The sequence below is a fragment of the Euprymna scolopes genome, chromosome 1 (genome assembly GCF_053919585.1).
Source record: "Euprymna scolopes isolate OS-2025 chromosome 1, ASM5391958v1, whole genome shotgun sequence".
Lineage (NCBI taxonomy): Eukaryota > Metazoa > Mollusca > Cephalopoda > Sepiida > Sepiolidae > Euprymna > Euprymna scolopes.
The window spans coordinates 92,178,343-92,193,698 of NC_136482.1; the positions used below are offsets into that span (position 1 = coordinate 92,178,343).

Here is a 15,356-nt window from a genome sequence, read left to right on the forward strand (position 1 = left end):
ATTTAATAATATCTTACTAATCTTACTAATATTTAATAATATCTTACTCATCTTCCTAATATTTAATAATATCTTACTAATCTTACTAATATTTAATAATATCTTACTAATCTTCCTAATATTTAATAATATCTTACTAATCTTACTAATGTTTAATAATATCTTACTAATCTTACTAATATTTAATAATATCTTACTAATCTTACTAATATTTAATAATATCTTACTAATCTTACTAATATTTAATAATATCTTACTAATCTTACTAATATTTAATAATATCTTACTAATCTTACAAATATTTAATAATATCTTACTAATCTTCCTAATATTTAATAATATCTTACTAATCTTACTAATATTTAATAATATCTTACTAATCTTACTAATATTTAATAATATCTTACTAATCTTACTAATATTTAATAATATCTTACTAATCTTCCTAATATTTAATAATATCTTACTAATCTTACTAATATTTAATAATATCTTACTAATCTTCCTAATATTTAATAATATCTTACTAATCTTCCTAATATTTAATAATATCTTACTAATCTTCCTAATATTTAATAATATCTTACTAATCTTACTAATATTTAATAATATCTTACTAATCTTACTAATATTTAATAATATCTTACTAATCTTCCTAATATTTAATAATATCTTACTAATCTTACTAATATTTAATAATATCTTACTAATCTTCCTAATATTTAATAATATCTTACTAATCTTACTAATATTTAATAATATCTTACTAATCTTCCTAATATTTAATAATATCTTACTAATCTTCCTAATATTTAATAATATCTTACTAATCTTACAAATATTTAATAATATCTTATTAATCTTACAAATATTTAATAATATCTTACTAATCTTACTAATATTTAATAATATCTTACTAATCTTACTAATATTTAATAATATCTTACTCATCTTCCTAATATTTAATAATATCTTACTAATCTTACTAATATTTAATAATATCTTACTAATCTTCCTAATATTTAATAATATCTTACTAATCTTACTAATGTTTAATAATATCTTACTAATCTTACTAATATTTAATAATATCTTACTAATCTTACTAATATTTAATAATATCTTACTAATCTTACTAATATTTAATAATATCTTACTAATCTTACTAATATTTAATAATATCTTACTAATCTTACAAATATTTAATAATATTTTACTAATCTTCCTAATATTTAATAATATCTTACTAATCTTACTAATATTTAATAATATCTTACTAATCTTCCTAATATTTAATAATATCTTACTAATCTTACTAATATTTAATAATATCTTACTAATCTTCCTAATATTTAATAATATCTTACTAATCTTACTAATATTTAATAATATCTTACTAATCTTCCTAATATTTAATAATATCTTACTAATCTTACAAATATTTAATAATATCTTCCTAATCTTACTAATATTTAATATCTTACTAATCTTACTAATATTTAATAATATCTTACTAATCTTACAAATATTTAATAATATCTTACTAATCTTACAAATATTTAATAATATCTTATTAATCTTACAAATATTTAATAATATCTTACTAATCTTACTAATATTTAATAATATCTTACTAATCTTACTAATATTTAATAATATCTTACTCATCTTCCTAATATTTAATAATATCTTACTAATCTTACTTCATCCATTCATTGTACTTTCTATTGCAATAAACCTTTCTCTCTTCATTCTACTAACGTGTTGGTTGTTTTTCCTATTCTAGCAACAACTTTGTCTACTGTCACCTTTTTCAAGGATACAACATTTAGAAATAATAATTGCCAATAAATATGCTTATCCCTACAGAAGAGACGTTGCGAGGTTACTTCTACTATACTGTTATGTTCACAGTAGGTGCTGCACTGAGCTCCAATTCTTGGTCACTCCTTTCCTGGTCACATTCACAGCAAGAACTTGTATGGCTACAACCAGAAGAAAAGGTCTTTTCTTTCCCCCAACTCCTTACCAAAAACCAAACGAAAGTTCCATAAACTAAGTTTCTTTCTGAGAACATCTCAGCTGTGGAACAAGGTATCACGGATCTGCTTACCAACTGACTATAATATGGTCATCTTCAAGTCTAATGTGAACAAATGCTTCTGAGCAGTCCCCTTGGATAATAAATTCCTCTTAAGTTATCTTCTGGGCATCCCACACATTAGTTTTCAATCCCCCCCCCCCGTGAAGGCAAGTTGAAGCAAATATAGTCCAACTGATGATCTCTTTAATCATTATCCTCGAGTAGACCACAAGCCTTGATACATAATGGCACACCAGTAAAAAATAAAATAAAAAATAAATAAAACAAGTCTGCATAACAGAAACTGAGAATCTTATTTACATTAGCAGTGAATGTGATATCAAGAAACGATATTTTCTTGGACCAAATCATAAATTCAACTAAAAGCCGTGGCGTATTTCACTTACGTGTCAATAATCATCAAATTGAAAGTTGAAGTAACGAAACAATAAAAACGTCATTTTTATGAATCAGCATGCTATGACTTTGACTGGTTTGATTCTGTTTTAGTTTTAGATTGGTTTCTTCGGTTTTTTTGTTTTTTTTTGGAGAATCAGAAAATAAATAGTATGACCTGATGGCTGCTAACACCCATAGTGAAAGTGGCACAATGAATCACCCATTCATTCACCTTTTGGCTAGGAGCAAAATGTAGTATCTGTTCTCATACTACACTTCATCTTGTTTATCCTCGATCAGTGAAAGAAAAATCCTTTCAAACTAAGGTCATTCTTATTTTCAGCGCAATCAAGAATATATCTTATTCAAGAGCAAGGTTTTTCACTCATTAAAATCTGACATTGTGTCTAGCAAGGGACGTATATAGAGATTTTAAAACAGTATGCTGAATCAGTAATCTGTGACAGTATACACTTAAGCACTGCTACCACTCAGTACTAGCATGGATTGTACATGTGACAATCCCTGTTTAAGTTACCTTGAGGCTGTATAATTTCACTAATACTTTAGGAAAAGTATCAATCTATCACTCTTCCCTCTATTTGTAAAATAATAAATTAGACGATGAAGCTTTGATAGAAAGTTAAGGAGAAAGAAAACTAAGAAACAATACCTGGCAAACATGGAGAATTCTCACCACCTCAAAGTGCAACAAGCTCGTATTTGTTTTTGGAGAAAAATAACTCCAATCTCATATTAAACTGGAGAGGAGATAGACATTTTTTTTTTGTTTCTTATATCGAATGATGACTACTTCTAAGTTGTCTCTATAACCACTGGATGCGGGAGTTTCCACGAATAAATTCAAGAGCAAGAGTTTCCAAACCAACCTTACTAATCAATGAACTTTAAAAGGTATATATGTATTAAGAAGTTACAACGATGTAGTGGTTACTGGAACAGATTGTGGGCTCAGCATAGCATGTTCAAATTTTGCAGTGGCTATTGTATCACTTTCTGTAATACTCTTGGGAAAGATATGAATACATATATTCATCCCCCACAATGGATTAAAGGGGTAGATCACACTTTCAATGTAAGGGAAGTAAAACTTTAAAATAAAACTACTTGTTCTTTTATTGTTTCTAGTCGGCATGAACTTCTTTCCACCTTGTTTAAGCAATATCAGCTCAGCATGAGTAAGTGGAGATTAACTAACCTGTCCCACACTATAAACTCTTATGCAACCCTTTGAGGCTGGGGTAGAGGCTGGGGTTATATTGTAACTTGAAATTGAAGAACGGTATTTTATCAAAAAGTAATAATAAATATAAAACTTCTGCAGTTACCTATACTCAATATTGTGGAAATATATAGTTGAGCTTTTTTCCTTCTTGACTGAGGATCAAGACAAAGTTTCAGATACTGATTTTCCAGGTCGTCTAGATTTTTCCACAACCAATACTTAGACAGCACTTTTTTCTATCATCATTTTCATAATAATTAACCATTAAAATTCTTAGCTAATTACATAAAATGTGCCCTGTTTTACGTTTAAAAGTGCTGCAGTCTGTTTGCATTAACTTTCTATATCAAGGTAGGAGGTAAACGAAACTCTTTTTTTTTTACTGTAAATATGAAAAAAAAACAAAAAAAAACAGTTCTGTTTCAAAATCCATAGGAAGTTACGATGAAATATATCTGAAAGAAAGCTGAAAGGTTCAACAGTTCAATTATAACTACAAGAAAAAATTAAATAATTTCTTGATGTTAAATAATACGAATTATCGTTTCTCATTACAAAAAATTCAAAAGTAGATTCTCAGAAAGCTTCAAAATTCTGCGTTGATACCATTATTTGATAATGTATAAAATAAATGAAACCAGCTTCATGGGGGAAAAACTTTCTTTTGATATTTTAAATTAGATTTTATCTCTGTTTATTTTTTAAAGGTCAGTGGGTTTCGGTATCTTTTCTGAAACATCTTAAAGAAACCTATTGTCTTTGATTAGTCAGTGACTCTAAAGGCAGATTTTCTAAAATTGTTACCATTCATTTCATAGGTTTTCTTAGAAAAACATCTTTAAAGCATGAACAAGTGTCAAGGGTCTCCGGACAAGAGCTCTGTCTGTGCGTGGGCGTTGATTCTCAATGACACGTAACCTCTCTTGGACAAAGTCCTTGGCTACACTGTCTCTGGGAGCTCGATCTTGGAGAACCTGAAAAGACAAAAAAAAATCATTTTAGTTATTTACCTCAATACAAATCCCAAAGAATGGTATGCTTATGCTGTTAGTTGATTTCTCTGCTGTACATTATAAAGAATGGATAACAAAGTTAGGAATAAAAATGAAAGTTATTTTATTTTTATTGAAATGTATTCAAAAAATTATATACAGGAGTTTGGATAAAATAATGGAAACACCTTGAAAATTTTAATAAATTCATTTTAATACGGTGTAGGACTCCTTTTTGCATCAATAACTGATTAAATGCAATAAGGAATAGATTCATGCAATGTTTCGTGCCGTTTTTCAGATAAAACTATCTTGAGATCTTTTAATAATGAGAGAGTGGGATATTAGCTTCTCAGTTGTTTTTAGTCCCCTGACAAAAGGAGGGTGGACCTGTAAATTCACCCTTGTCCGTTCGTCCATTCGTCCGTTCATCTGTCCGCACTTTTCTCAATAACTACGCTTTGGAACTTTTTGAAATTTTGCACAAACATTAAACATGATATGAGTAAAAAAGTAACAAAACGGATTTCCTGGGGAAAACTCTGGTTGCCCCCCTCCCCCGAGCTGCCTTTCGAGTTAAAAGGACTAAAATTGACACTTTTATGCTTATTAAAAAATTGATGCCTTGAATTTTTTATAAAACTTTCTAATAAGTTGTAACTATCTGATTTCTATATAATTTTGTTTGTCTACACTTTGCAATAATTCTCGGGTGTGCCCCATGGGCTCTTTTAGGGCTAATAAAAACACTCCATTTTGGGGACTATTTTACCATATTTGTCCAAATTTTCTGTGTATGTCCATTTAGCAGTTTTGCATGGTGCTGAACTCAAATTTAAATATGCTAAGGCTGTGGGGACTTTTGGGGCTAAATGGGGAGGAGTGCAAATGATGGACTTAGTCATTTCTTTTTTTGCCTGGTGCAGAACCTAAATTTACAAATGTTAAGGCCTAAAACTGCACCGTTTGTTCATTTTCACTAGGATTTGACGTTCCCTGGGGACTTTTTGGGCTAAATGGGGGGAGGGGAGCAAATGTTGAACATAGTCATCTTTTTTATGCCTTGTTCACTGTGCACTCACGGGGGGACCATGCATCCTTCGCTTGTTTTTTCTAAACTATACCCCAAATGTTCAATAATATATTTCAATTCAGAGATTGCGGTGGCCGATCAATTGTGCCGCTTCACTTGGGTGTTCTTCATTCACTTACAACTTTTCTCATATGACTATTCATACGCACTATCATCCTGAAAGATAACATTTCCGTTTGGAATTGTTTGGTTTATTATGAATTTTATCTTCTTTTACCATCACAATCAGATTCCTTAACGATAAATTCTAAGTTTAAAATTTTTATACTATTCCAATAATGTTTCTTCTATACTATTGGATTATTTCCATTTGTTTCAAAACTCCATGGATAAAAGAAATATCCTTTTAGCGCTTCCTGTCTTCGAATATTTGATAATTCAATAAATAATATAATTTTTTTTACCTGTTATCATTAATTTTATTCGTTTATTAATGCTCTATCTAGAATATATTAGCATCCCTTTCAAGATAGGATTTATTTGATAATACTCTTATAATAAAATTATCTGTTCATTTAATTATATATATGTATATATATATATGCATATATATATACATATATATATACATATATATATACATATATATATATACATTATCATTAATCCATTTACAGAACCATCTTTAACAAATTTAATGACATATACAATAAAGTGTTAAATTATTGTTGCTACCTAAGCATTACACTACAACTAGAGACGACAGAAAGTCTGAAAATAAAAATTATTTGGCTCGCACACCCTTACAACAAACAGAGTCTATTCGTAAAATGGACTATAAAACAAACATAACGTTTGCAGCTCCATAAATGAGCTATGCTTTCTCTATCTAAAGTTTATGACATTTCATGACAAAGACAACTTCATGAATATCTGATATGAACAATCAATTTACTGCATGGATCATAGTTCATGATTAAAATCTATAAAGGTAAAATAAAATAGATGAAAGTATCATAGCAGCAATAGACATATAGAGTTTGTAAAAAAATTGAATAGGAATACAACATCAATTAATAAGTATATAAAAGTAGGTAATAAAATAGGAAAACGAGATAACTTATAAATATATTAGCTCTACTAATATTGACCTAACTATTTAGTGGGTACTGGTACAGTTTGTGACCCATGATGATACTGACTTTTTCGGCATCATCTTCCGGCAGTTTACATAAACAAATCAGATTGCAGCAGACAATAAGTTGCAACTGCAAATCAGGTAAAATCCATTAAAATTCATTAGGTTAAAACATAAAATGTGGATTACACACGATTCAGTTTCCCTGAAGGACTAAAATATTTAAAACCTGTTTTGTTTTTTTATTTTAACCTTAAAAATAATGTAAAAAAAATGTTGCTTTTTCACCCTAATTCCAAACCTTAACCCTAAAAAAAAGATAGGTTCTGTCTTATAGATCACTTGGAGGTGGGAGCACATGTATATATTCGGCACATAGAGGGTAGCTTCATTATCTTCCAAAGAGAATTTTATCAAAGCGCTAAAAATTTCCTCATCTGGTAGTTGAAGTTTTAAAGGCAGTTGCCCCCCCCTCCGAGCTAAGGTTAGGAGAGCACTTAGAGACTCAGGACTGCTTTATATATATATATATATATATATATATATATATATATATATATATATATATATATATATATATATATATATATATATTTGTGATGGGACGATTCCAATATTTTTACCTATTCTGATAGAATTACTGATTCTGTACTAAACTCCTGATTCCGATGCAATTACCGATTCCAAATTCAATTCTTTAAAAATTTCTAAATATACTATACTATATATAAAATGGTTATTTTTTCCACGATTACTGTGCATATGTATACTCAAACATAAGAAAATTGTGTGTGAGTGTGTGTGTGTGTGTGTGTGTGTGTGTGTGTGTGTGTGTGTGTGTGTGTGTGTGGAGGGGGTGATCTATAGATTTTAATCTTACTGATAGCTTAAAATCAATAAATCATTTTATTATTATTACCATTTGTGGAATATTTTGTTTTAAACAAAATCAAATAAAAAGAAACAATTAAATAAATGAATCGTTTTTTTGGTATCGGAAAAAAAAATAGTCACAAATTTTTCCGATTCCGATACCCCAAAAAAGTCCACATTTTCCGATTCCCGATTCCAATTCCGATTAATTGTCCCAACACTAATATATATATATATATATATATATATATATATATATATATATATATATATATATATAAAAGGAATGCATGCATCTATTTGGATAAGTAGCATCTAAATCTAATAATGCTGATGGTGACCAATAATCCCAACTAAGTTGATGATGTAATTAACATATTCGTTTTTTTGTATGTACTGCGTTTGTACATGTCAATATGTTAATTTTTTTATTTAGATGTGTTTTGTATTTGCATTACCTTCGTATGCATATCACTCGAAATACAGTTCCTTCCAATTTCACCCCTTATTCCAATTACTCCATTTCTTCTTCCCCCCCCACCATGTTTTAGAATACATTTTTATATTAATATGCACATGCAGACATGAAAGAAACAAATAGACGCCGTTATTATCATGAATAATGTAAACTGATATCAGAGGATTTTGATGGGCCTGGGCAAAACAATATTGATTACTTTCTCTCACTGATGTATAGGACAATCACAAGGTTCACAGTAGAAAGGGAATCCCGAGGTTTGCAGCTATTTGATGCTGATTAAGTCCACCTTCAATATGACTCCTCTACGACTCTGATAATTCTAAAGTTTTTTTGACTTGCGTTATTCTTAAATGATGATAAAGGATAGATATATTGATATCTGAAATACAAAGATGTCAATTATAAAGTCGTTACAAAAATAATGATCGCTTTCCGAAGACATACATTTATTCACAAAAAATTTAGAATAGAAATATACAAATTAGTCATAACTAGCAGGGAGTTCCGACGTTGTCTGGGATTGAATGAGGATCAACAAATGTGCCACCCTCCAATACTTTTATTGTCATCAAAATCGGTAAAATACTCTATTTTTCAATCAAATCGATTAATTGTCTGTTCTAGTTGTAAACCCCCACCTCCGAGGTGTACCGGGAGGAAGCTTCACATGCTTCCCCACAGAGACTTAATCCACAATATGTTGTAGTCTACATTGCACTGTAGAGAATTTTCTGTTGATTTTATCAGCTGGGCCTTTCTTCTTATGCGGTGATAAAACTTCTCAAATGCACTCAGTCTGTATAAAACTTTGGTACAAAATCGGATTTTCTTTTTTTAATTAGATTGTTTTGATTGTCGATTTTTGATACTTATTCGAGGCATTCCGATACAAATCCTACGTAAGAACATTCCCGGACACAAGTACCTTCATGTGAAATTTTTTAAAATATCGACCAGACGTTTCAAAGTCCATAGAGAACTCTCTCTCTCTCTCTCTCTCTCTCTCTCTCTCTCTCTCTCTCTCTCTCTCTCTCTCTCTCACACACACACACACACACACACACACGCACACACACACACACACACAAACACGCAAAGTTGTATTTATATGATAGATAGATAGATAGATAGATAAGCCTTGAGCAGTTTTGCATCTCTGCCATCGATCGATTATTCTCTATCTATAAAATGCTTTTGGTTGTAATGCAACATAATCTTTGAAAGATGATTCCACTTTTTTAAAATACCCAAGTTTTTTTGTTGTTTTCTTCTTTTTTTTTTTTGAGGAATCTGTTAATGAAGCTTTTTCACCTTTCCAATACCCTATGAATGACATGAATCTGTTGCAATGCTGGAAAGTGTATGAGACATTCCTTTGACATTTTGAGATGGATTTTTCACTCAACAAGTGCTTGCAATTGTCCATTATCAAGATTATGTGGTTATTCTCTTACATCTCCACTACAGAATTTCTGAAACCACCTCCATACTGTCTGATTGCTCGTGGATCTATCTCATCGTGTTCTATTGATATCGACAGAAGTTTCGGGAGCATTGTGCTCAAGTTTAAACTCATGTAACATAAGATGAAAGTCATGTTTTGGCATGTTCATCAATGAGGATTTTCTATGCTTCAAAAATACTTTCTATTTGAAAATAAGTTACAAATTATTATTGAAAACACATTAATTATTATATATGACATAATTTACCCGAAATAAATTACAAAATTTGTTAAAATGACTTTTTAAAACCAAGTGTTTTAGGCGGCCATTATTTTTTAACGACCTAATATCAAGGTTTCAAACTTTTACTACTGCTTTGTATGGCTGAGAGTGCTAATTGTCAGTAAGAGAAACAGAGACTTTAAAGATGTATGGACCATTTTTGTGGCCCGTGGAGCAAGGGATAGAGGTGTTGAATCTCTACGTTTTCAGGTGGGCATTGTTTGAAGATAGTAGTTTCAATCCTACCCAAAGCCGGCCAGAGGTTTAGTTGGCGAAAAAATGTGGTGAGACAACAATAACTATGCAGTAGGTGTATTAGAATTTGGGGGGAATTTTTTACACCCCTAACAGAAAACTGCGAATAAAATATTAAAAAAAAAAAACTCATAATTTCTCTTTTTAAAGTGGGTTGTTTATTTTCTGTATAGAATATACTTCCAAACTAAGCTATTAAAGTTGTTTAGAAAATAATAGAAATATTATTTTTTATTTTTTAAAAAACAGTGTTTACTAAGTGCTGGTGCGCGTTGAACCAGCCATTTTTTTACGTATGAAATCAATTGAATTTTACGAGTGAAAGTTTTTTCAATTTTTAAACTTTAAAAATCTATCAAAATTTTTCTATTGGTTCAATTTTTACGATATTTTCAGGGTCAATATGAAATTTTATACTCTTTCTAATAAACCGAATATAATTTTTTTTCATTCATCCCCCCCCCATTTTGAAATGTCTATTAAAATTTAAATAATTAATTTACTCACCAAAGTTTTATATATCACAAATTGAAGATAAAAGATCAATAAATAAAATATTCTAGTTTAAAACAAAAAAAGAATGGGTTATTTTTTAATTTACCTGTAAAGTCCAAAGTGTAAAACCTTTTTTTTTAAACCACGTTGATTTTTTTTTTTAATGAAAGCTCATGTTATGCTTATATCGTCAAGTAAATACCGGACGCTGACGACAATTTTTTCTATTTCATTCAATGTTTTCTTTTTTTAGATATTTAAAAAAATTCACTCAATAAAGTAGAAATAAATTATAATAATCAAAAACTCGTGTAAAAATCAGTCGGCTGGGTTTTTCATTTAACGGCAAAAGCTTATAAGTGCTTTTTTTCATATACAGAGGCCCAAAAATGCTAATTTCTGTTAACAGCATGCAATAAAAAGATATATTAATTATGGCGTCACCGTAAGATAATCGCGAGAAAAATCAGAGATTTGTCTCCCTTTATTTGAACAGTCAAAAAATGAGTTCACGTTTTTTTTTTTAATCCTTGTTTAAAAAGTATTTTATTTAAAAAGGACATGGAATATAAGTATTAATATGGATAAATTCTTAACAATAAACAATGGAATACACATTGAATAGAATTTTTTATATGTAAGTGATTTTTTGGAATTTATATATATATTTTTTATAATCGAAGTAAGTAAAATTTCGTTGATTTTCTTTAAATCTTTTTTAAAGAAAACCGATTTAAAAAAAACAAATATTGCATAATTTGCTATTAAACTTGTTATTTTTAAAAAATTTGGTCTTTTCCCCTTTAACTGAAAAAAAATTAGGGTTTGAATTACATTTTTCAAGTAGTTATAAGCTTCGAAAGAAAGTAAGTTTATTTATTCAAGTCTATATACGGCATTTTTAATGACTGATTCTGATACACCTAACTGTGCAGTAAGGCAATAATTACTGGGTATACAATTATGAGACTCAGTATTCCAAAAAGAGAATAGGAGCAGGAAAAATATATCTCGTATAAAAATATACGGGAGAAAAAAAAACACAGAAACATTTGTATATCTCACGTAGAAAATATACACGACAGGAAGGGAGCAGAAAACTTATTTGAAAATTCTTTTGGGGGTACAAAATTTAATTATGGCTAAATATAGACCAATTAACATGGTTATTTAAAAAAAAAAAATTTTTAATGAAAAAAAAGTCTAGCTAACCACGGTTTGTTCCTCGCTCAACAGAGCTTAATCGAGGAAAATTGCGAGTAAAAAAAAGTGATATGAATATGGCGGGAGGGGGGGGGGAGAACATTTTTTTTTAAATAAGCAGCGAAAAAATACCTAGAAATTTAATTAAGTCCTAAGAGATTTTCTTTTTGCTTGCAAAGAGAAGGTTTCGAGGACTTAATAAAAATAGTTTCTAGAATTTTTGGATGAAAGGGTGACGACTTACTCAAGATCATAAACATGTCAGCACTGAAATTCGTGGCACACGCATGGTTATTTATAAGGTGCTCGGAATTCGAAGAACAATACGTATTACTCAAAACATCCGAAGGTGAAAAATTTGCATAACGAATCTTTAATGTTATGTGTTGGTTTAAACGAAAATCCAATCTTTGCGATGTCCGCTCAACATAGTGCGCGCTGCAACTGCATTTGAATAAATAAATAATAAAATCATTATGGTCGGATGGGGGGGACATGTTTGCAAATGGGGACAATATAGGTCTACTTGAAAAAACAATGCATGGGTTCGATGCAAAATAACACCGTTGTACAGACAAAGAGATTTGCTTAGCAAATCGGTCACTGATATTACATAGCCAAGGTAGACGAAGGTTAACATGACATCTATTAACTATAGCTACATTAGATTTGTAAAAATGGGAAACTTTCTTATTAATAGTAGATTCAACAATTTTTAAAGGATAGCCATTGTTGCAAAGGGTCTTAGTAATGAATTTAAGCTCATCATCCCAATCGGCTTCGGAACAAATCATCATTAAAGTCTTAATTAGATTAAATTTTTGGGTTGTGGGACAAAATGAGTTCCAACGTGTATAGAGGCCGGGAAATGTTAGTTTTCGATAAACGATTCTCCATTGGGATCAGCGTTGGCTAATATCTTTGTAGGTTTTCGCGAACATTATCTATTATCTGGTTTGCATAAACCAGACCTTTACTTTCGTTACGTTGATGACACCTTTTACCTATTCGACAACGAGACGAAGGCGAATTTTTTTTGTGTGTCCTTTAATAACGTTTATTACAAATTCTACTCTTCCGCTTTTTAGATGTTCTTGTTTCCAAGACTTCTTCATGTTTTTTTACTTCCGTTTAACTAAATGGGCATAATTTACATTTTTTTTTTTTTAGAAGGGGAGAAAATTTCTTCTTACGAAATCCGACATGTGCATTTTTTAGGGGGGGGGGGGGCGGGATTGCAGTCTACACGTGATCTTATCAAATATTATATATATCCGCTGAAGTTGATGTAAATACTGGATTCGATAATCTAAACGAACACAATATTGCCTCTTTTTCAGGCGTGTGTGGGGGTACTTTTCTGTTTAGGATATATGACATGCGTTTGTTTTTTTTTTATATTTTTCCCGTTCTTCACGTAAATTAAACTAAACGAACATAATATAGTTTTCTATTTATTGATAAAACATATAACATAGTTTTCTTTTATTTATAAATATTTCTTTACACGAACTACGACAAACTTGATTAACTAAACTACACGAACATAATATAGTTGTTGTTTTTTTTATTTATAACTATTTATTTAAAACATATACGACAAACTAAAACATTTTCTTGCAATCATAATATCCGGTACTTTTACCTAACAATTTACGCTTTAAACATGTTGTCACTAGAAAAAAAGTTTATTGCCAATTATAATTTTTCTATAAAAAGTATACAAATAAATAAGTACTGTCATTAAATGTAACACTTTACGATTAGAAATAAACCGTAAATTAACATGGTCTTACAATTAATTATATTGGTCGAGCTACAGATATATATATATATATATATATATATATATATATATATATATATATATATATATATAAGAGACAGAGAGAGGGAGAGAGAGAATGGGATGGAGAGACAAAGAGAGAGAGAGGAGAGAGAGAGATGAACCGTGTTACACTTTTATTTGGATCACTAATTCATTTACGTCTTATAAGCGTTCCTTCGAAACCAAGTAAAGTGAAACTTTCACCATGACCAATAGCACTGCTGGTAAGTTCAACGTTAACAAATTCCTAATGAACTGCCCCCTTAAGTAAACACTTCATCAAATCTCCACACTAATGTAATGTACTTGCAATAACCTTTATCCCTGAGTGGCTTCCGGGCCTTGATAAGTGGTGATCACTGTGTAAAAAAAAAACTTTTTTGTTGTTGTTGTTGTTTCATTTTTTTTTTTTTTTTTTGTACTACATGCATTTTGCACTTTTCCATAGGAAGATGTTACAGTTGTTAACTTTGTTTTCAACCTGCAGGCTCGCAAGTGTAATAACTACTTAAATATTTTTCTTCTATTTATAAACCCACGCAGGTCACAAACCAAAATACAATTGTAGTTTGCTTTTATATATATATATATATATATATATATATATATATATATATATATATATATATATATATATATATATATATATATATGAAATATACCCGAGTAAATTTAGATAGTTTTAATTATGTTTAAACGTAAATACGTCACAAACCTAATTACTTTGCTGTGAAATATATTTCTGTCAAAGGTATATAAAAGGACCAACCACTCCTCCACTCACAAAAGAGGGTCTTTATTCTTAAAGTCACTCTTAACATAGGGAGATTTTGGTGTCAATTTTGAAAGTTGTTCTTAACGTGAGAAGGTTGCTGGTTGGGATTCAACAACAACAACAACAACAACAACAACAGAAGTACTTTATTTTTTATGCAGTGGGTGGGGGGGCATACTAACACCGGGCAACGCCGGTTAACGGGTCCTGCTAGTTATATATATATAAGTAAGAAACCCACCTCTATGTTTTTCGACCAGAACATCGATGAATAGGAGAGAATTATCCTTTTCAAGCTCCATAGTGAACGACAGAGCGTTATGTAAGGAACTGGGATGATTAAAAAAATTTAAAGCAAGGTTTCGAGAAAGAAAAACCGCAAACGTATCGCCAACACAACGGAAATACAAAGCAGGAGTGTTATGTGATGATTTAAAAATTTTAATTTATAAAATCCAATAAAAATGTCGGCAAAAATAGTATCTAAAGGGCTACCCATGGAAACCCCATCAATTTGTTTGTACATCACGTTGTCGAAACTGAACTCAATGGATTTTCTGCTGAGAGAAAAGAGTTCAGTAAAATATTTTTCTGATAAAAATAGAGGATCAAGTTCACTACGAGTAAGTGTGTTGCAACAAATAGCAATACTCATCGGTGGACACGTTAGTAAATAGACTGGAAATATCAAACAACAAAAAGAAAGAATTATTATATTAGTTTGGAACAGTATCTCTAATAATTTTAGAAAAAGTAAAAGGAATTCTGATTCCTTCACTTTTTCTAAAATTATTAGAGATACTTCTAACCAAAATAATTTAGTACAGT

At 29.9% G+C, this 15,356-nt stretch overlaps 1 protein-coding gene across 2 annotated transcripts in view; it reads right to left on the bottom strand.

Moving 5' to 3' along the window:
• Positions 1–2,267: 2,267 nt before the first annotated feature.
• The window catches only part of LOC145245783 (protein unc-13 homolog D-like), a 513,002-nt gene continuing 499,913 nt past the window's right edge, over positions 2,268–15,356 (bottom strand). For both annotated transcript variants that reach the window (XM_080107524.1, XM_080107446.1), the window contains exon 27: positions 2,268–4,702. In XM_080107524.1, the coding sequence (XP_079963650.1) occupies positions 4,553–4,702 (150 nt within the window). In that variant the 3' untranslated portion in view covers positions 2,268–4,552. The remainder of the gene's footprint in view (positions 4,703–15,356) is intronic.